Raw genomic sequence first — 22,165 nt, 5'->3', positions numbered from 1 at the left:
TCTTTCCCATTCTCTCTCTCTCTCTCTCTCTCTCTCTCTCTTCTCACCGTCACTGGAGAAGGCGGTTCCTGATTCCTCCTAGCGATTCCGTTTCCCTCGAACCCTAATGCGTTCGACGCGATTGATTGCTTAGTCTACTGCTTAAAGCCCCAACTGGTCGATCGATCTGGACGCGCCATGGACGACTGCAGCAGCACGGCCGCCACCGTCGCCCAAGCCATCGCCGCCGCACTGGATTGGAACTCTCCCCCCGATTCCCGCAAGGCCGCTGTCGCCTACTTGGAATCCGTCAGCACCCGACTCTCTTGAATCGCTCGTTTGCTTTAATTCGATCGGTTCCTGTTCGCACTTTGTAGATGTTCAATCGGGGTTCTTTTGCAATACTACTATAGAAACGACTCATTTTGCCATGAAGTTTCCACTCCAGCCTTGAAAAATGGGCGTGGTCGAGTGAATCCAGGAAGCAAAATAAGATGAAAACACGAAAATTAATACATTGTTTGTGAACATTTGGAAATGCGCGTCACTGAATTTCTAGTGGTTTCTATACTTGAAGACTGGTTGTATTATGTGCTGTAAGAGCTTATATTTCGGATGAGTAGGATAAGTTGAGGAAAGTAGAACCTTGGTTAATCACTCTGCTAAATACAGAAACACTACCCGTACAGTGTGTTTGATGAAAAAAAATTATGTAAAAGAATTCCAGTTCACTTTTAATGACCTGGCTTACATTATTAGATATAGTTGTCCCGGTTGAAATCTGATTTCACACTATAAAATCGATTATATTTTAGAAATCTGTAGTGAAAATGATCAATGAATAAGATGAGACCAACAAAGGAGGTTCAATTAACCGCACACATATATTTGTAGTACTGCCCTTAAATGTAGTGCTTCATGAAGAGAATGCAAAAAATTATGCCCTATATAATGCAGTTGAATCCAAGCAATAAACTATTTGCTGACTACAAGGCTAGACATATTCCTTGTCATTACAAAGCTCATTTTCTTTGTTGAAATCTGATGCATTCAAAAGATAAATAGTGAATGTGGTTGCTCAAAGATGTAAGAAAAGAAAAAGATATGCATAACTGAGATGTTCGTGATGGTTTGGTTCCTTTTACATTTTTGTAATTCACATAACATGCTATTTGCGTCGGGTTCATTTCTGTATTGGAGAAAATGGTCATTCAGTTTGTAGCATATGAAGAGTAGCATGTGAAATTGGGGCCAGACTTGAAGTTTGAGAATACTTATCCAGTCAAGTTCTTTCAATTATTTCTACAACTTCTTAACGCATATGGATGACTATGATTCCTAGACATTATGCCCTGTTTAATTGTCTGTTTCCGTTTCATTACTAGAGAGAAATCTAGTGTATCTTTGACTATTGTTTCATAGCCGTACTTAGGGAAATCTAGTATATCTTTGATTATTGCTGCATAGCCATCTTTAACTTTTAGGTGCTTTGTTCAAATGACTTAATCAGTGCCTAGGTTACTCTATCTGAATTTTTTATGTGTGACATTGGTCTTTGTTCTCACTATGCTATGTAGGTCAAGAGTGGGAATGTTCGAACTTTGGCTAGCACATCTCTTCTCCTAGTTCGAAGTGATTGGACCTCTGAGATTCGACTACATGGGTTTAAGATGTTGCAGGTCTGTGCTTATTGATCCTTATCTTACATTGAACATAAAAGGGAAATGCTTGATTTTTAACGGTCACATCCTTTTAAAAGGGAATACATATAATCAAATTCACTAAATCCATTTGTTGCAGATTATAGCATAATTTTTTTTAGTCTAATATGATTCACAGTTTGTACTTTACATAATACAATGCCATTCATATAAAATAATATGTATCATATATTTGAATTGATTATAAAAGAAACATGGTATTCATTTAGTCCTTTGTGGTTTAGGACGATTCATATTTTATACAATTAAGAAATAAATTCTATCAAAAAAATTCGGTTCTGCTTGTTAGAATGAACATTACCCATCAAAAAATGACCTAGTTCATTGTAATGAAAAAGAAAGAAAAAAAATCTTTGATTATATTAAATAGAAAAGAAGGGGCGGAGTCTCAAAATTGACAATGATGTGCATGCAAAAAATTTTCCCTGTGCAAATATAGAGTCTAAATCAGTTGAAATAAGCTTAAGTTATTTGAAATACTTTTTAAAATTTAAAAGTTAGATGCTAATTTTAGTCATCTATATCTAATTGGTTATTCTTTGACTTGAGCTTATGTTTATGGCTTTTTTCAACATAGTTAGGTATAGATAATTCATACTTCATTTTGTTTGCTTGTAAATGAATGACTTTGATATGTTGCTAGTTCTTGTTAACAATATAAATATATAAATTGGTTCCTTTTTCTTAACTGCTGCACCTTTTTAGGTCTGATTAATTCCATCTCTGCTAACTCATTTTTGTATTATGGAGAAAGATTTCATCTGTTATATCTCTGTAGTCCTGGGATAACTCTTTTTCCTTATATACCATTCAATAGCTACTTAAGAATTATAATCATATTGCATGTATAACAAGATGTCAGTATGGTGATTTTACTTGTATTTTCTGTAGCATTTGGTTCGATATAGATGGGATGAGTTCAACATTACAGAAAGGAGAGAGTTTGCAAACCTTACAATTAGTATAATCTCAGAGGTGGTGAACCATCAGGAGGAATGGGCATTGAAGAGTCAAACAGCTGCTTTAGTTGCTGAGGTGCTTTTATTTCCTGATCTTTACAATGATATTTCTACATTATGCATAGAGTTATATCATTGGCCTTTGCTGGCATAAGGTTGTGCGACGAGAAGGAGTAGCACTTTGGCATGAACTTCTACCAACTCTGGTTTCTCTATCAGCCAAAGGTCCCATTGAGGTACTAATCACTTCAATGTCTTTTCTTTTCTAGTCTCTTTTTTATTTTAGCTCTGCTCTTGATGATTGGTATATTGAAGGGGAGCCTTGGCGCAACGGTAAAGTTGTTGCCATGTGACCAAAAGGTCACGGGTTCGAATCCTGGAAACAGTCTCTTGCAAAAAGCAGGGTAAGGCTACGTACAATGGATCCTTCCCCGGGACCCCGCATGGCGGGAGCTTCGTGCACCTGGCTGCCCTTTTCTTGATGATTGGTATATTGTTTGTTTTGAATCAGGCTGAGTTAGTTGCCATGGTGCTGAGGTGGCTTCCTGAAGACATCACAGTTCATAATGAAGACCTAGAAGGTTCTATAAGATTTTCTTAGGGAACAATTTTTAATTTCCACAATTGAGTTGTTAGTGGATATAGATTAATGGGAAGAAAAATAGTACCTTCATGACATCATATGTTTCTGGGAGTGTAACAGGTGACAGGAGAAGAGTATTGTTGCGTGGGCTTACTGAATCATTGGCTGAAATTTTACCACTATTATACACTGTAAGTTTGGTGAACCTCAGTAAAAAAGAGGTTATTTGTTTAGTTAGGCAAAGTGTTAAGACCAAGGATATTGTTAATCAAGTAAAAGAGAAACTTTTGTTTTAGTTGCTTGAGAAACATTTTGGAGCTGCTTTGAGAGAGTTCATGGCACAACAATTAGATGCTGCAAAACAACACGCAACTGCCGTAATAGCTTCTCTGAATGCTGTAAATGCGTATACTGAATGGGCTCCTGTGCCTGATCTTGCAAAATATGGTTTGATCCATGGGTATGCATATATTATTATCTGAACATCTATTATTTAGAAAAAATAGATAACTTGAAGATTGCCCCTGATAGGGATAATCATTTCTTCCTGACAGGTGTGGATGCATATTGCCTTATAATGAATTTCGCCTCCATGCTTGTGAGTTTTTTAAATTCCTTTCTCAAAGGTATGATGTATGCATCAGAATAAATCTGTGCCAGTGCTATGGTTGATCAATGTTTAATCTTTGTCTTGTACATACAGGAAAAGGCCCACTGATAATACAGCTGTGGAGTTTGATTCTGCAATGATGTCTGTCTTCCAAATTTTAATGAACATTTCAAGAGATTTTTTCAATAAATCTAAGTCAAACTTTAGTGCAATTGATGAAACTGAGATTGAGTTTATGGAATCTATATGTGAGTGTATGGTAACTTTAGCTTCTTCCAATGTGCAATGTATTACTGGTGATGGAGCAATGACTTCTCAATTTCTTCAACAGGTGAGACCTAGTGCCTTCTTATATTATGCAGATGATGCTCAAATAGTTCCCTTCAACATATTTGTTGAAATGAGTAGCATTTTCGCTCAATGTTTGATAGATCAGATTCCAGAAGTATCAGGTGTGGGTAATGTTAAAGTTGGGTTCCTTAAGTACAAAATTCTTTACATCGGGTTTCCATAGGTTTTATGAAGTGATAGGGCACAGCTTTTTGATATACTTGTTTAGAAAACAATAATTCTCTTTTTAAGGGCCCAGCAGGGCTCACTAGGTGTTCTAACTAATTAAAAAAACAATCCTTGTCTTCCTTCTCATCAATGGCCTATGGCAGAACATGTCTCCCTCTGCATGATTCTTGTTGTGCGATCTAAAGATCTTGCTAGTTGTTACTACAACAAACACGAGGTGGTGATTGGAAAGAAGTGATCAATTTGATGGCGATATAGTGATGCTAGAAACAGTTCTTGCTAGTAAAGGGTGATTTTGCTTGTGAGTCGATGAAGAGATTAGGGTTGAAGGTGCCAACGTTTTTTGGGTGGGTGATTCAGCTTGGTATCCTTTGATGCCGAGATTGATTGAGAGGAAGGACTGCTATTGTTGTAGGTGGTTGTGGACATGGACAATAGCAGCTGTGTTGGTCAAAGAGAAACGACGGGGGCAATTATGTTTACAACATGAGCTTGGTATTGATGTTGTTGTACCCATGTCACCAAATCCTAATGGGTTATATGTTTATCATAGCAACAGGGGTTGTCAATGCTTGTTTCTTGATTTGCGGCATCAGGAGAGGTTTGGGGGTTGATGCTTTTGGTGCCCGCTGAGCATGGGAGATTGGAGGGTTCATGTTGAATGATCCAGCGAGATGGATAGCCAATGGGCAATAAAGATAGCAAGTTGAAGCACTGCCTCTGATGATGTTGGTGGTTTGTAAAGCCCCTTGGGGATCTTCTTTAACAAATTGTACGATGGGGCTTTGCTAATTTATGGTATGGTGTCATTGAATGGGGATGATAAAATGAGATTAGGCTTATGTCATTTGACACAATACAAGGTAGATCTGTGTCTCAGTTTGGAATCTGGAGGGATTTTATATTTTGGTGGATGATCTCATGAGAGAGAAGCCCAAATAAGAAAGGAGAAAAGCAGTATTATTGTTGATGGCCAGAATGATGGGACAGTGGTACCTTTTTGTGGTTTTTAATAACCTGGTTTCATTAAGATTACTAGGTATATTGGAAATGAGAAAATGATAAATAACATTTATAGTTTAGATCTAGACCCTGAAAATTTCAAAGTGATCTTTAATATTTGCAACAAACATGGGTGGATCCTTTTTATGCAATTTGACAGGGAATTTGGTTCTTGGTGTTATTAGTTGAATCGGCTGTTGCTGTCCAGCTGTTATAACTGAGAAGAATTGTCCGTTTGCTTAGTTGGATGTAACCTCTTTCTAGGATTTTTGATACTTTCTCTCATCCAAATGAACAACTTCTAGTTCTCACGTCTCTTTCAGCATACTGATTTCCCTCTTTGATGAACCCAACAATGCAGATAATTTAATTATTATTATATTATTTATTTATTATCTGCAAATATATCCACACTTCTCAATACCCAATCTACTAATTGGTTGAACTTGACAATGTATTCATAGGATCTATAATCTCTTTGTTTATATTTTATTTGCATTATGTTGGTTATATCTAGGTTTTAATTGCATACCTTCTCTTTTCAGATGCTGGAGTATTACCAACATGTAAAGTTTGCCCTCCATTATCAATCCTTGCTCTTTTGGCTCGTAAGTATAACTTCTTGCTCTGGATTTCTTAAACACACAGCTAGCGTCATTTATTATCTATACCTGCGATGCACAGGTAATAATGAGAGAACCTGTTTCAAAGGGGAAAAGTTCTGGACATAGTTTGGGTGAAAATTTTGTTGGCAATTTGGGAATTGCCTCCAAACCCTCCGAGAAAGAGAAGATTATCATGTCAGTCCTTGTCAATGATGACATTTGTGCAGCTATCTTGGATATTTCTTTCCTGAGAATGTTGAAGAAAAATCCATCTGCAGGCAATCTATCTACTCAGAATGACTTTGAACTATGGGATGATGAGTTTGATTCAAAAACTGACTTCAGTCAGTATCGCTCTAGGCTGGTATGACTTCTATGCATTACAATTTATAAGATGCATCATCAAACACATGGAAGAATCACTTGAACAGATGATGAGTTCTATTGCATTACAATTTATAAGATGTATCATCAAACACATGGAAGAATCACGTGAGCCTGTAACTTTCTCATTTTACATTAGTAATTAGTGACTAACTTCTCCTTAACTTTAATGTCGTGTTTTTGGTGAACAACGTCATGCTCATTGTGGATAAGATTTGATATGAAATCTTCCTTTTCCCCTGACATTTCGTCCTCCTTTTTCCCAGACATTTTTTAGTTCTTACTTTTCATTAGAAAAAGTAACAAAAATTCTAGTTTCTTTGTGCATTAAATCTGTTTAGTTGTTTAGTGCTTTTGGCTACCACAATTTTCTTATACCAGCAGTAATTTAGTCATCAACATTGTCTTAGAAAGCGGTCTATGCAGCCATATGCGCATATATGAATAGAGTTTGTGTATTTAATTATCTAGTTCATATTTAATCTGATTACATCAGAAGGGACTAAATCTTTTTTACTTCAAAAGGTAGATGTGTAAAGGAATCATTAAAATCTTGATTTAGAAAAAAAAGGGTCATTAGCTAAGGATTTATATGGGATTTACTATAAGCCTAAGGCAAATTTGTGCACTTGACCAAGAGAGCTCTAATTTTTTTGTATATCAAGAAGAAAACTGAGGATCTTAGAACCACTGAACCACCACTAAATTTGGAGTAAGTGTAAGGATTGACAAATTAAATTATGTTTTATGATTATGAAGTTTTTTAGGGTGTGCTTTTCTAATGACTAATAATTTTGCACATTTGTTTTTGATGCTTGTTAAACTGTGGCAATATGTTCTGCTTAGTGTTTATTTGTATGTTCTGAAACTTGATTAGATGGTATTTCATTACAAATCACATATGCATCCACATAGTTGCCATATTGTATGTGAGCTGCGTGGTAACCTAATTGCTTTCTGCATAAACTTCTCAAACCTTGGTGATAAAAAAGCCTTAATTTTGGTCGACTCTTTATCCTTCTCTATGGGAAAATTTCATTTTTATGTTACATATTATTGCACATCACATATGGAACTTCAGGTGCTGTGTCTTCTCATGCCTTCTTTGGATAAATTTTTTTTACAACCATTAACTTATTGAACTGTTCAATAGGTGAAACTACACTTCCAAAGAAAAGATTATCAGTAATGTGTGCTATATATCAGATTTAAGTTTTAAATATAGTTTTCCTCTAGGAAGTTTTAAAAAATTAATTGCAGAAGTTATTGCAAGTTCTCTGGTTGTCCTATGGGTGACTGTTTTTTTTTTTGCCCGTTTCATATTTGTTGCTGGGATATTGTCTCCAGCAACATGTTTTGACTTATAGTCGGTTATGATATAATGTTTGATTGATTATCATAAAAATTTATTGAGTGTACAAGTGTATTAGCTAGTAGGCACTAGTCAGTTTTGAACCCTTGATCAATGTGTGAATTTACAACTTTGTAATGTTTTATACCCAAATCTAGTTGATTTCACGGGTTCCATAACTGGATAACTGAGGAAGGCATTATCTGCTGATAATAATTTGGAGATCTCATACTTTGTTAGATTACTATTGGATGTAGTTTCACAATCTTGTACTGTATTATTTGATACAGCTGGAGCTTATTAAACTTATTGCTGTTCAAAAGCCATTGCTTGCTGCAACAAGAGTTTCAGAGAGAATTACTATGATTTTTAAAAATTGTGCTCATGCTTCTGTGTCAGCTCAGGTTTGACACTTGAATTAGTAGAAGCCTAGGTCATTTACTGGAAACAAAATTTATTCCTGATCTAATTTAAGCAGAGTTTTGTTGTTGTTGTTGTTGTTGTGTGTGCTTGAACCTTAGGAATTAGCAATGCTAGAGAGTGCTCAAATGGGACTTGAAACAGTTGCCGGTGCAATTTTTGATGGCCCAGTTGAATTTGTGAATATTGTTGCTGAGTCCAAGTTGCAATTACACAGTACTTTTGAAGGTTGGCCTTTGTGCTCCATGTCATTGATGAAGGCTTGTATGTTTCAGTTACTTTATTGCATAATTAAATTCCCTGCTGCCGCCATACTCAGGTCTTCTTCAACATTTCCTTTCCTTAAGATGGACTGAACCAGCACTTGCAGTAATTCTCTGTAGATACTTGGATTCGTTGGGACCTTATTTCAAATATTATTCCGACACAATTGCTAGTGTTGTTAATAGGCTTTTTGAGCTGTTAACATCACTTCCTATTGCAATCAAGGTTTGTCAAAAGGCCTATTTCCTGAATGAAACATCTTAACTTCAGTTATATTATCTTCTCTGAGTTATGGATACTTTACACTATTGTGCAGGATCCTTCTTTAAATAATACTCGACATGCTAGACTGCAAATTTGTACATCATTTATCCGCATCGCCAAAGCTGCTGGGAGAAGTCTTCTTCCTCATATGAAGGTAATTTCAACTTGCTCATGAATTCAAAGGCACAAACCTTTGTGAATTTATACAATCTTGATTTTAGTTATTAAATTATTCACAATTGTATCTTGTATGGGTTGTGATGTTAACCACTAAAATACAATGCTGGAAACTGGTTAGAATAGTGCGTGTAACCTTACTGGCCAACAAATGCAACCTGTTAAAGATATTAGTTAATCAATTAATTTCTTAATTCCTTCTGGTAATCCTTAACTTTTGGTACCATTTAACAGTTCTATGCATACCAATGGAAGCCTAGAAGTGGGGCTATAAAAGTTGGATCCATCTGTATTTGATGGACTGATTGATGGGTAAATCATAGTATTCACCATGCCTACAAGTATTGCACCAATGCTTATTCTTTAAGGGGACCCTAGTACCTAATGTAGCCTTTTTTATAACGTTTTCCCTGTAATTCTTTTAATTAACCACTTCTCCATGGCAAAGCCCTCTAGCAATGGAGCCTCAATTCTGAATCCCAATGATTGACTCTTAAACTCTCATTGTATGAGTCAATTCTCCCCATCAATCTTAGTTCTTTCAGATTTGAGCTTGTTTGGATCCTCCTAATTTTCAAATGTTTAGTATTAATTTCTAGATAATGTTGATTATACTAAAAGGTGAACAACTTAATAAACAATTGAGAAACTTAAACTAATAATGAACATTTCAAGGTCTAATCAGATTCACACATAGCCAACAGAATATTGGATACAAGCAAAAAAGAATGAATATTTCTGTCATGAGATTGTTCATGTCCTATGGGATTTGACTAGATGGTCTGTAGTACCAAGAACCAATTTGAATTCGGAAGGAATTGTGACAACTTAGGTATTGATGAAAGTTATACTACCTATGGTGTGTTTGAATAGCTACTAATGTCATGCTATTTCTGTTCATCCCAGCCATGACAATGTCAATGTTAAATCCCTACTTGTATCGGCCATACATGCCTTTAGTTCAACGGTTTCTACTCTATGTAATAAACCATTTTAGACTATTGAGTCAATGATATTAATGAAATTTGCAATATTTTCTTTGCATAGTTGATACATCCTTACTTTGCAGCATCAATGGTGTTCACTTTAACCCATGGCTCATACAACCAGTCTGGTAGTTTTGTCGTGTGGTAGAAAATTTGCAACTATGACAACCTATAAAAATTTACAAATAAACTTGTAAAGCAAATATGCTAAGTTTTGCTTAGAATATTTTTGTAAGACATTCCAACACAAGTCTCGAGGAAATATTCTAGTTGGCTTCACAAAACAGATATTGGGGGACTTTATGCTAGATTTATAGATTGGCATATGTAAGGGGGGTTGCCTCTTTTGTAGTTGCTCACTTTTTTTTTGTAAAAAAAAATCTTATTCTCTTATTTGTATTGTTGATTTTGACCGCAGTCCTTTCCTTTGCGAAAGTTACATAAATAGGGAACATAGCAAATGCATATGGCAATGAAGAAATAGGAGATAGACCATTGCATAAACTGATTAGAGCTCATTATCAATCCAGATGTTTCACAGATTCACTTTGCAATATGGCATGAAATTCTCCATCACAGTGTGTTGGCTACATAGAGTCAACTGTTTATGGCTGTGATATAAGATTGCACATCATTCATAAGGCATTTGAGGAGTTTTGTTGTCAAATAGAAGACTTCTAACCAAATATGTGCATCATACGTATATACTCAAGCAATCATCACTGATCAGGACAACATCTTAAAAATTGTGAATGATTCAAAAAGGTTGCTATTGTTTGGCTAGATTCAAAAGTAGATAATTTTAGGGTGTCAAAAATGAACCCGACCACGACCTAACCCGAGTCGACCAAAAATCAGGTTCGGGTTGGGCATTTTCGGGTTCGGGTTGGAGGGTTGAGAGTAAAAATTTTCGGGTTGGGTCGGGTTGACCCGGGTTGACTTAAATATAAGGTTTTGTGGGTTTTTTTGGGGTTAAATCAAATTTTATTTTAAAAATTAGATGTTTTTATATATATTTGTATGATAATGATGGAGTATTGAGATAAAAGTGAAGAATTATAGGAAAATAGCCCAAAAAAGTCATTTGAATCGGATTTTCGGGTTATATGGGTCGGGATCGGGTTGATCGGGTTCGGGTTCGGGTTTAGGTGTTTTGGGTTGAGGTCGGGTTCGGGTTGGGTTAAAAAAAAAAAAAAACTCAACCCGACCCAACCCGACTCGACCCACCCGAATTGACACCCCTAATAATTTTATACGAACTTTGGTCCAATTTGCCTAAAGATATTTTTTTTATCAACATAAAACATGTATTTTTGCACCAACAAGGTATTTCTTTACACATCTGGTCAATTATCTTTTCTTCTGTTATCTGAGAATCATCTGGCCTCATTCAAAAGGGAGAGCAGCGGTATGGAAGTTGTCAGATTCTCGCAGATGCTCCCAATAATATATTAGTCATGAGAGAGAAACAGCAAGTGTTTTATTAAGTGAACTAGTTTGATAATAGTCACAAGGTTGCTCTGACATGCCTTTTTGTTCCAATACCTGCTATTTGTTAGTGCTGTGGAATACTTGTGAGTGTAAATTTGGGTTTTGCCATGTGTTTTTGGATACTAGGATCTTCATAATGCATAATTTGTTTTCAGAAGGGCATCCTGGTAGTAGGCTTTTCATCCATAGAATGATTTGTAAAGGGTCAAGCTATGCAGATGTAGCAGAACTGCAGAAGGGCTTTTTCTTTGATCTAAGCATTAACCATAATATTATTTCTAGTGGTATTTATGATTTTTTGCTTATTAGTTACCATTTTTGGAAATCTCAACTTGTAAAAATGTTCACTTGAATATTTTTATGTAGGTGTTACTTGTGTGATTGTTGTGAATTACTTGTGCAAATGTTGGAAAAAAGTTGTAGTGGATCTGGTTAGCAGCCAACTAATTGGATTTTTAGCCAAACTATACTTCTAATGTTGTAGGGCATTGCTGACACCATGGCCTATCTTCAAGGAGAAGGTCGGTTGCTGCGGGGTGAGCATAATATTTTAGGCGAAGCATTTCTTGTTATGGCAGCTTCTTCTGGGTAAGTTTCTCCTCTGATGGTCATTGCTTCATCATCCACCTTGGCAATCCATAGTCATTCTGTTTCTTACCTCTTTCTTTATGGAGAGGAATAATGAATATTATATATGTTATCTTGCTTTCAGGATTCAACAACATCAGGAAGTATTAGCCTGGTTGCTTGAACCTTTGAGCAAGCAATGGACCCAGTCAGAGTGGCAAAATGCATTTTTATCTGATCCAGCTGGTCTAACCCGATTGTTCTCTGATCCTCAATTTATGTGGTCAATTTACCATAACGTGACCTTTTTTGAGAAGGCACTCAAAAGAAGTGGAGTTAAGAAGCCTGCCATGAATCTACAGGGAAGTTCAGAAGCCACTGATGCATCTACTCATCCATATGCTATGTCTTCTCATTTGTCATGGATGCTGCCTCCTCTCTTGAGGGTGAGTAAAGTTGTCAAAGCTTCTTTGTCGACTTTAATGATTGGTCATACTGCAATCTTATAGAAATTTTCTTTTAGCCTATGGTAGCACACACTTTAAAGCTCCTCTCTATTTTGTCCCTTCAGTTTTAATTTTCTTTATTGTAGCTCCATCAATTTCTTTTTCTTGTTGACAAATCCAAAATATCAAAAATATGATACTTGTACTGGTTCATCTAACTTAACGATTCTTTAACTTTTTTTTTTATATTGTTGAAACCAAATTTATCTATGTTTAATTCTGTTTAGGTCAAAACCTTTTTTCTGTTTCCTTCAAGGGAAAGAAAGGAGAGGAAGAAAAAAAAGAAGAGAGACAAAATTGAGCATTTGGGAAAGAGATCAGTGTACTAGGGAAAGAAAGCAATAAAGAAATTTCTAACAAATAAACAGAGCTTAAAAGTACATTATTTTTTTCTCTGTTTCACTTTCATTCTCGCGTTCTTTCTCTTATATTTCTCTCTTGAAACATTACCATAATTTATATTGTTTCTCTTGACAAAGCTTCGTTTATACTTGTCTAGGCTTTCATCAATTAGCCTACTTTCTATGCAAGTAATGTACACCACGTATATGTTATGTTGAATATGATTGGTAGCTAGTGTTGAAATAACTGACAGCTTAATGCATGTGAACCTAGAGTCATAGAGGAAAACAAAATCTTTTACACTGTTATCACATTGTCAAAGACTAGCACTTGTAACGGCATTAGATAGATGCCTTACATGTACTTTATGAAGTTCTTATAAAATCACTTAGAGTGCTTGTTTTTTTGTCCTTCCACAGTTGTTACGATGCATACATTCTCTATGGTCTCCACCAATAAGTGAAGCTTTGCCAGCAGAAATTAGAGCAGCAAAGGCTATGAGTCATGCTGAGAAGGCTAGCCTTCTTGGTGAAAGCACTAAATTGCTAAAAGATCTGTCTACTTCAGGAGATGGACGCCAGGCTGACACAATAAGAGAAGAAGAGTTAAGTGAAAATGACTTAAGAAATTGGCTAAAGGGAATCAGGGACAGTGGGTAAGGATGATAATGCTGTGCTTGTCTTTACTTCTTTGAAGCATGAAAGATTTTTGTGTCCTTATCCTTATTGTTTGGTTGAGCTAGCAACAATAATTATGTCTTATTAAATGAAAAGAAGCAGCTTGGATGGCCAAAGCGATTTGCACTATTTATGTGTTAAGGATGCGAAGCCAAACCATAAGCTGCATTGGTAAACAAATGTTCCTTGTTGGAATCTTATTAACAACTTAGAAAGAGACCAAGGTGATCAACCTACTTACAAGTCACAGCAACATCATGCACTGATACCAAAAGCTACACATGGAAATATATTTCCTTGACTAACTAAAATTTCATTTCTCAACAAACTTAATGCCTGTTTCTAATAGAGTAGGAAATAGTCAGAATTGCGGAGTATATTATGTTGAGCATAACTTGTGAATTATTATAGGCACTTGCCATATAAGTTACAATTACTTCTGATACTTGAGGACTTTAACAAGCTGAAGTTAATTGGTACATAAATACCATTACAAATTTCCTTAAATTTAAATTATCATTCTTATTCAATGTATTCTGAATCATCAATCTTGGAAATGCCAATTCCTGAAGTGAGGAATCAACAAGAAACTAGCTTTAAGCTATTGGAATAATAACTTGGCTTGAAGTGTATCTTAGTGCAGTTATTGGAAACCCCTATTGTCATTCTAGTCATTTTGTTCAATATTCCCTTATTCAGCAATATTGCTGGTGGATTCTGTTAGGACTAAAAGAATTAAGATATCTCCATAATGGTATGATATTACCCACTTTGGGCTCATGGTTTTGTTTTTGGGCTCTACCCAAAATGCCTCATACCAATGGAGATATCCTTCTTTGATAAACTCATGACCTTTCCCATATGTTTTCAATGTGAGACTATGTTTGCAACCTTGCAACCCTAATAGATTTTGCATGCAAGATATAGGAGTCTGGCATAATTGTGGGTCCACAATCCTTTCTTTTTGTTTTCGGTTACATTTTCTTTAATCTTTTATGCCATATGATATATGAAAGAGTTTGTTAACCAAGAAATGATTTTCATGAGATATTATACCATGCATTATTTCCATCTTTGCCTCTCTATGGTTGTTTCATTGTCTTGCAGCCCTTGTATATTTTATTTGTCACACCTAAAAAATAACAATTTGTTTGATTCATTGTAGCTACAATGTAGTAGGACTTTCGACAACCGTTGGCGACACATTCTTTAAATGCTTGGAGAGTCATTCTGTTGCATTAGCTCTAACAGATAATGTACAATCAATGGAGTTTAGACATCTACGACTACTTATCCACTCAGTCATCATTCCTTTGGTGAAATTCTGTCCTCCAAACTTATGGGAGCTTTGGCTAGAAAATATCTTACACCCTTTACTGATCCACTGCCAGCAAACCCTTGCTTGTTCATGGTCCAGTCTTTTATGCGAAGGTAGGGTAAAGGTTCCTGATTGCTTTGGCAATCTTTCTGGTCTGGAGCTGAAGGTGGAAGTGATGGAGGAAAAGTTGCTCCGTGACTTGACTCGAGAAGTGTGTTCACTTCTCTCGACTTTGGCTTCACCACCTCTGAACACTGGGCTTCCTTCTTTAGAGCAGCTTGGACCTGGTAATCGTGTTGATTCACTTAAAGATTTGAATGCCTTTGCCTCAAATTCTTTGGTCGCGTAAGATCCCTGGCGCACATAAAATTCCAAATTCCATTACAGTGCCCTGTATATTTACTTTGCTCCAACTTATGCTCTGCAGCTTCCTCATGACTCGCCAAGGTCTCGCTCTTCACTCATTGAGAATAGGCATAAACGCATTGGCATGGACCGATGGGGATTCTGTGAATAAAGTTATCCCTTTCTGTGGGTTGATTATTGTTCTTGCTATTATAACAAGCAGTGTGGAACTTAGAGAGATTGTCTCCAAGGATTTGTTCCTTGCTTTAATTCAAGCTTTATCACTTGAGTCCAATGCCATGATTAGCTCGGACCTCCTTGGATTGTGTCGTGAAATATATGTATATCTGGCAGATAGAGATCCTGCACCACGCCAGGTATCTTATTACTAAGATTTGTGCTAAGTCATAAACTTTAGATTCAATTTTTTTCTTCCCATAATTAGGACTAATGTAATGAGGTGTAATTGCTTTATACATAGGTTATGTTGAGCCTCCCTTCTATCACAAGCAATGATTTGCTTGCTTTTGATGATGCTCTGATCAAAACTAGTAGCCCTAAAGAACAAAAGCAACTCCTTAAGGGCTTGCTTCTATCAGCTACTGGAAATAAATTGAGAGCTCTTGCTGCCCTAAGGACCACAAACATCATAACAAACGTTACAGGTGAACTTTTTTTCTTCTTTTCCAAATCTCTTTCTATGCTGTTTTTTTTGTCGTCGATGGGACAATTTTCAATTGTATTTCTTTTGTGATTTCTTATTATTAAAAGAATACCATTGTTGCAAAAGATACAACCATAATCCAATGACTGCCTTTCAGAAGTCAAAAGTAGTGAAGATTTCTCTACATGTTCTTCCCTATTATTTTCTTCCATATTTTCATGTCTGTCTACGTTAGGAAGTTCAACATTGAAAGGGTCAGTGGTAAAGGTAACATCAATTCTATCCTTGGGTAAAAGATCAGAATCATCTGACACCAAAGGGTCGAATCCTTGCTTTAGGACAGCGAGCTTTGGTTTCCATTTTTCTTAACTCTTTACTACTGTGTTCATATTAGAATTTGTTGTTTGATTCATCATTTGATATCTCTTGCACGAGAGAGTCCAAGTACAAAATAATCTTCAATTGCTCAATTGAATCGATATTATTTCTAATATTGTGGTTCTGACATTTCCTTGTAGACGAGTGACTTAATTCTTTCGGTGCCTTTTGCTTTATTCACATTTTTCAGCTAGAGCAAGGAGTTCAGCTTCAAACTCTGGACACAACACTGAGGAAGATGGCACCATTGGCTTGGCAGCAATAACTTGAAATACTTTGGTCTCTATATTGTTCCTCACATATCACATTATTGACAATGGCACAAGAAGTTCCAAAGTGAGCTGAGAGAGATCAACCAAGATATCCAGATTCAAATCCTATAGGCAACGCTGCACCGATTCAGGATATCTAAAGAGCGAATCAACTCTTACTACGATTTTAGCAAGGCTTTTTGTCGTTTGAGCTCAAACCGTGATGTATCAATGATTTGAGCAAGGATCTCTGATTCGATTGTGTATGTTGCACACTTGTCCAGTGAAGTTAGTTTCTGTTGTATAGTATGGCGATCTGTAACTTGAATACCTCAATTATTGGTGGCTTAGAAATGTAGTTCTACTAAATTCTGAGTAAAAAGTAAAAAGGCTGTTGCTTGTTCTCAAAACAATCACAAGTATCTTTGTTTTGATCATTATGAAAGGGACATTTTGTTTTTATCACATTAGTTTGTATGAGCTAAACTTTATTCCATGGGCAAGAAGTTATTTTTTACCTTAATTTAGTAAAAAGTAAAGTCTTGAAGGAGTTATTAAATATTGTTAGTTTGACAATTTTATGGGTAGATTATATATTCTATTTATTTTATTTAAAAAATGCTTTTAATATTTTTGTCTTCTTGGTGTAATGTAGTGGTAAAACACTCCTAACAACAGAAAGATCAGAATTTTAATTTTAAATGAGTGAATATTTTGAAAGTTTATTTTTTCAATATGTATAACTTGTGTTTTGAATTTATTATAATTTATATTTTGGATTTATTCGGTAGATAAATTAACTTTTAGGATTAGACCGGTAAAATCTGTATATCTAGATTATTTTTTAAAAAATAGGTCAAATTGAAAGTTGGAGTTGTTATAGTGAGCAAAGTGTATAATATCAATAAAAAAAACAGAGCTAGTAGATGTCCAAGAACTTATATATCTTCTCGAAAACTACATTTATATTAAAATTTGCACCATCAAATATGCTATAGTTTCTTATTTTTCATACTTAAAATGTCGAGTCTTACCAAACTATTGATCCCGAATAGTAAAATCTAGTTCTCTCGAGATAATATCATGATTAAAATATAAAATGTTGCCATATAAGATATTGAGATTGAAACTCAGAATATTTCGATCATACATTTTCAATTATATATCTATATTTATCTCTCTTCGTATTTATAAGATTAATTTTATGAACAGTTAATAAGTATTATTTGCAGGGTGCTTTGCTTACAAGTTGCAAATTTGGAATGGATTGTTCAAATAACGGAAAGCCTAAAATTTAAACTGTAGGAATTCTTTTCATGTTGGAATTTCACCTGCTTTCTTTTGTATCTTAGATGCCACACTGGCTGTGCACTTGAAAACCTTTTAGCTCTTTTGCTCCATGGAGTTTTCAGCCATTAGGTTACGGGAAGAGTGTGGACACTTGAGATTTACTTGTAAAAATACTGGAGTATGTATCACTGTTGCATGAAAGTTTTCATCCAATGTTTAGGATAAAGTTCAGATCTTTCTTTCTATCAAAGATATTACATGTAGTATGCTCCTAATGCAGAAATAGACTATTAGAAAGTAAATCCGAGAGCTTCTTGAATTGTTCTTATGCAAAATCTTCATTGGTCCTTTTTAGAATTTTTGAACAGGATGACCATGCATGCTGGTATGCTTCAACCTGCCTTCTTTCCAGGATGCTTATTTCTATTTCCCTGATGGTTTATTGTCGTTGAATTTATAACCTTCAGAAAGTGTGCTCAGAAAGATAAATCCGATTGTTTGGCGTAATTTTGAGGGTGAAACAGTGGACAATTCAGGCTAAAATGTTTTTGACATAGAGTTACTGAGATCACCATTAAACAGTTGTTTGTGTCCTTATGCCATTGTACTACAAGATGAAGCCTCATATTATGAACAAGATTCGTTTTTCTTCTTGAATAATTTTGGTGGCAGAAGTGGTTATTAGACTTCTCAAGATAGTTCCGGAACCTGGCAAAGAGATTCTCCTGCAAAGCATTCATATATATTTGTTTTATTTATGACATTATCACTTCTCTGGAAGAATCCAATATCATGTCGTTTAAGTCATTGAAAATCTATTACGAATTTTGCTCATGTAACAGCTTTTGGCTGCTTTATCCAACTCAAAAATCAAAGGACCTAGCATGACTTTTAAAGAGGAAATAGCAAGTGACTTTCTGGTGTGAGCTGACTCGCAAGTTGAGAGTTTATGATGAGACGGTTCCTCAGATTTGACTGTGCTTTTTCTTGTTTGCTTCGCCTTGTCTTTTACCACTATGTGCTTATCCTGTCTGTTTGTCTTCTTGTCATGCAACTGACTCAGTTGTTTGCTTTAAATTGCCGGAGCATTTTCTTTTCTTCCATCTACCATCAGATGTCCTTTTGCCTCAAGTTATGATCAAAAGCAAGAGCTGAGCATAATGCAACTCAAAAAGTATCATCAATCTTCAGACCATCTGCTCTGAGTATTCTTCTACAAGCTTTGCATCACCTCCTATTTGGCTTTGTTTAGACTAATTTCATGGTAAACTTAGGTTATTATCGTATAAGACATTCACTGACAACTCTATGTTTTAATTCTTCGTTACCGGGCACGATGGCTATCAATTTGTATTCAGTCATTGTGTTTTGTTGAAATTCCTAAAATTTCATGATTACTTATTCTACATGATAAAGCTATGGAAATATAAGGTAAAACTTCCATATGTATTGCAGAATTTCACTTAAATAATTTATTCTTTGAAACTGAAACTTTTTGATAACTGACATTCCTTTTAATATCCAGGTTTTGTAATAGACCCTTCAAAATGCAGCCATCTAAATTTGGAGGAGAAGAGAGAGCTAGTTCATGAAATATCACGGTGGGCTGACAGTGCACCTGAAATTCTCCAGTCGTGGAGTCGTCGGGAGCTTCTCCAACTAATTTGTGCTGAGATGGGAAGAGAAAGGAAGTACACTGGAGTAAGCAAGCCTAAGATGATTGAACATTTGCTTAAGCTAGTTTCTCGAAATATTGGAAAAGAAGATATAGCAAGCCCTTTATCGATCATACCAAAGAGTCAAAACGGATTGAAGAAGAAAAGGAAAAAAGAAATTGCGATACAGATTGCTCCTGATATAACAACTCATGCTATGGTGAAAGTCACAGAAGAGCACAACACCACCTTAATCTGCCAAAATCCAGCTTGTCGAGCCACATTAACTCTAGACGTCGGATACTGTAAGCGATGTTCTTGCTGCATCTGCCATCATTACGATGACAACAAGGATCCTAGTCTATGGTTATTTTGCAATTCAGATCCTCCTTATCGTGGAAAATCATGTGGTATGTCATGCCACTTGAAATGTGCCCTTAAGCATGAAAAAGCTGGCATATTGAAGACTGGGTGTTCCCCAAAATTGGATGCCAGCTTCTATTGTGTTTGCTGTGGGAAAGCAAATTGGCTGATCGGGTAAATTGACATTTAGAACACAATGATTTCTAACTTATGTCATTTTAGTTGATCTTGCATGACAAATATTATTTAATAACTATAGTACTTCAATGATATTGCCATTCTACTTACCGTTTACTGCAATTCAAGCATACATTGCTGTGTTTTTCACTTTATTGCCATATCATAGAACTTATCGAATAACTCGCGCTGGCAAAGATACTATTGTGCTAGTGTTTAACAGACTTTTTATGCGTCATTTCTGCAGATGCTGGCGAAAACAGATGCTCGCTGCAAAGGAGGCTAGGCGAGTTGATGTATTATGTGAGCGCTTATTTCTGTCTCACAAAATGCTCAAAGGAACTGAATGCTACAAAGAGCTACAAAGTGTTGTCAACTTGGCTGTAAGGATACTCAAGAAAGAAGTTGGACCTCTTGCCAAGGTCTCGACGGTAATGGCACGGGGCATAGTCAACCGACTTAATTGTGGTGCAGAAGTTCAAAGGCTCTGTGCCTCTGCGCTGGAGGTCGCGGACTCCCTACTTACCACTTCTTCTGACCTACCGAATGCTCCTGGTGCGATTTTCTCTCTTCATGTTCTATTTGTGGTTACTTCAGATTCTGTCGGTTGCTTTGCTGCACTGACTGTTTCATGATTTGTTTCGATCAGTTGGTAAAGGCTTCCAAGCATTCCATATTGATTTTGAAGACATATCTCCATTCTCTGTCGTAGTGTCTCTTCAATCCCAAGATGATATGTTCGAAGAAAACATTATAGGTTGTTCGCTTTGGTATCGAAAGTACGATGAAGTAAGCTATCCAGAAGAACCCACCTGCCTTGTACTGAGGCCGGATACGAAGATTATGATATCGGGACTTAGCCCTACAACTGAATATTACTTCAGAGTTTCTCCTTTTAGTAGCATCAAGGAGCTTGGTAAGTGGGAGGCCAAATGTGTGACACAGGGCCTCATTGGCAATAGCGGCCAATGCTCAACCCGGAACTCCGGTAGTGCTTACATTGGCGAAGAATTTATTTTGTTTTCAAAGAAGGAACAGGACATGGTTGAGCTACCAATGATCATTCGATCAGATTCACAGAAAGGTTCAACAAACAACAGTGATAACAACCATGCCAATCACCACAAGGTTTTACCGTCCGAGGATGCCAGTGACAACAACGAAAGGCATTTAACACTGCCATCAAGTTTGGGGCCTTGTGAGGCGAATGCCAATGACACACCGGATTCTGACAGCAAGAAGGAATCAGCAGAGAGACAGTACGAGTATTGCGTCAAGGTGATCAGATGGCTGGAATGCGAGGGGCACATGGAGAAGGAGTTCCGGGTGAAGTTCCTCACTTGGTTCAGTCTGAAAGCTACCCCTCAGGAACGAAGGGTTGTTAGCACGTTCATCGATGTTCTGATCGACGAACCTGAGAGTCTGGTGGCCCAACTGATGGATGCTTTCATGGATGGCATATGCACAGGGGAGAAACCATTGCTGCACAAAGGATTATGCACAAGGCTTTGGCACTAACCATCAGCTTGCAACTGAACTCTGTGCCAACCAATTTAACTGTCACGGAATGGAATTAGTTTCTTCTAATTCATTATGATTTTGAAGTAGATTGAAGATTGTGATTGGTTTAACTCGTGTTGTTTCTTAGCCATTTTGCTACTAGTTTGTGAAATAATAAATGTTCATATAGCAAGGTTAATATTGTTCAGTTTGTGGAGTTATTTCTAGAAACTAATCAGGATGACTTGTTTATCTCGAGTGTGATATCTCACTTACAAGTCACATCTCGTTACAGAGGTGTAGGATTGACCTCTAAAAGGACAGGACAGTCTGATGCATAAAGTTTCGATTATGTGGAGTTTTAGAAAAAGATTTATGATACATAGTTTTACCCTGTTTTTTACCAGAGATTATTTTTAGGATTCAAATTTATAATTTTTTGATCAACTAATTTTACTGTTGCGTCAAGGCTTCCCTTCTAAGTTTGACCTCTAAATTTTTTAATTTATTTTTAAATATAAAAACTATTTTTTAGTTATATTTTTTTCTTATATTTTATTTTAAAATAAGTTTGACAGATTTGGATTGATTGGGCATGAATTTGGTCTATTTCGACACCTCTAGTTAGCTTGATGTTCTTGAATAAATATGTATTAGTTTTTTTTTGATAAGTTTGAAAACTAATATTTTGCTCATGAATAATTTATATTATTTTTTTAGAATTACATAATCATAAATTTTTTTTAAAATAAATGAAATTATTAAATAAAATTTAACACCGCCGTTAAATGACAATAAATTTTTTTTGTTCATGACT

The 22,165-nt window shown here is 35.9% G+C and overlaps 2 protein-coding genes across 2 annotated transcripts; both read left to right on the top strand.

The window, feature by feature from the left end:
- The first annotated feature begins 15 nt into the window (after positions 1-15).
- On the top strand, positions 16-16,794 carry LOC122009374 (protein HASTY 1-like). Its single transcript, XM_042565500.1, has 22 exons — positions 16-288; positions 1,557-1,658; positions 2,592-2,735; positions 2,815-2,895; positions 3,171-3,240; positions 3,363-3,433; positions 3,539-3,702; positions 3,797-3,868; positions 3,946-4,183; positions 5,919-5,981; positions 6,058-6,342; positions 8,004-8,117; positions 8,235-8,361; positions 8,453-8,622; positions 8,714-8,815; positions 11,800-11,903; positions 12,028-12,328; positions 13,150-13,385; positions 14,573-15,070; positions 15,153-15,447; positions 15,552-15,735; positions 16,303-16,794. The coding sequence occupies exons 1-22, from the start codon at positions 178-180 to the stop codon at positions 16,380-16,382; spliced, it is 3,612 nt and encodes a 1,203-aa protein (XP_042421434.1). The 5' UTR covers positions 16-177; the 3' UTR covers positions 16,383-16,794.
- Positions 16,795-18,356: 1,562 nt separating this feature from the next.
- Positions 18,357-21,556, top strand: LOC122009373 (VIN3-like protein 2). The gene is made up of 4 exons (XM_042565498.1): positions 18,357-18,917; positions 19,179-19,845; positions 20,096-20,403; positions 20,498-21,556. Exons 2-4 carry the CDS (start codon positions 19,328-19,330, stop codon positions 21,364-21,366), a joined length of 1,695 nt encoding a protein of 564 aa, XP_042421432.1. The 5' UTR covers positions 18,357-18,917; positions 19,179-19,327; the 3' UTR covers positions 21,367-21,556.
- Positions 21,557-22,165: the final 609 nt, after the last annotated feature.

The sequence above is a fragment of the Zingiber officinale genome, chromosome 8A (genome assembly GCF_018446385.1).
Source record: "Zingiber officinale cultivar Zhangliang chromosome 8A, Zo_v1.1, whole genome shotgun sequence".
Taxonomy (NCBI): Eukaryota; Viridiplantae; Streptophyta; class Magnoliopsida; order Zingiberales; family Zingiberaceae; genus Zingiber; species Zingiber officinale.
This window is presented reverse-complemented; position numbering and strand designations above follow the sequence as displayed.

Coding starts and splice junctions, on each gene's coding strand:
- LOC122009373 (XM_042565498.1), top strand. CDS start 19,328: ATGGGAAGAGAAAGGAAGTACACTGGAGTAAGCAAGCCTAAGATGATT. Junction 19,846..20,095: donor AAAGCAAATTGGCTGATCGG/GTAAATTGACAT, acceptor TCATTTCTGCAG/ATGCTGGCGAAAACAGATGC. Junction 20,404..20,497: donor TGACCTACCGAATGCTCCTG/GTGCGATTTTCT, acceptor TGTTTCGATCAG/TTGGTAAAGGCTTCCAAGCA.
- LOC122009374 (XM_042565500.1), top strand. CDS start 178: ATGGACGACTGCAGCAGCACGGCCGCCACCGTCGCCCAAGCCATCGCC. Junction 8,362..8,452: donor ATTACACAGTACTTTTGAAG/GTTGGCCTTTGT, acceptor CGCCATACTCAG/GTCTTCTTCAACATTTCCTT. Junction 8,623..8,713: donor CACTTCCTATTGCAATCAAG/GTTTGTCAAAAG, acceptor ACTATTGTGCAG/GATCCTTCTTTAAATAATAC.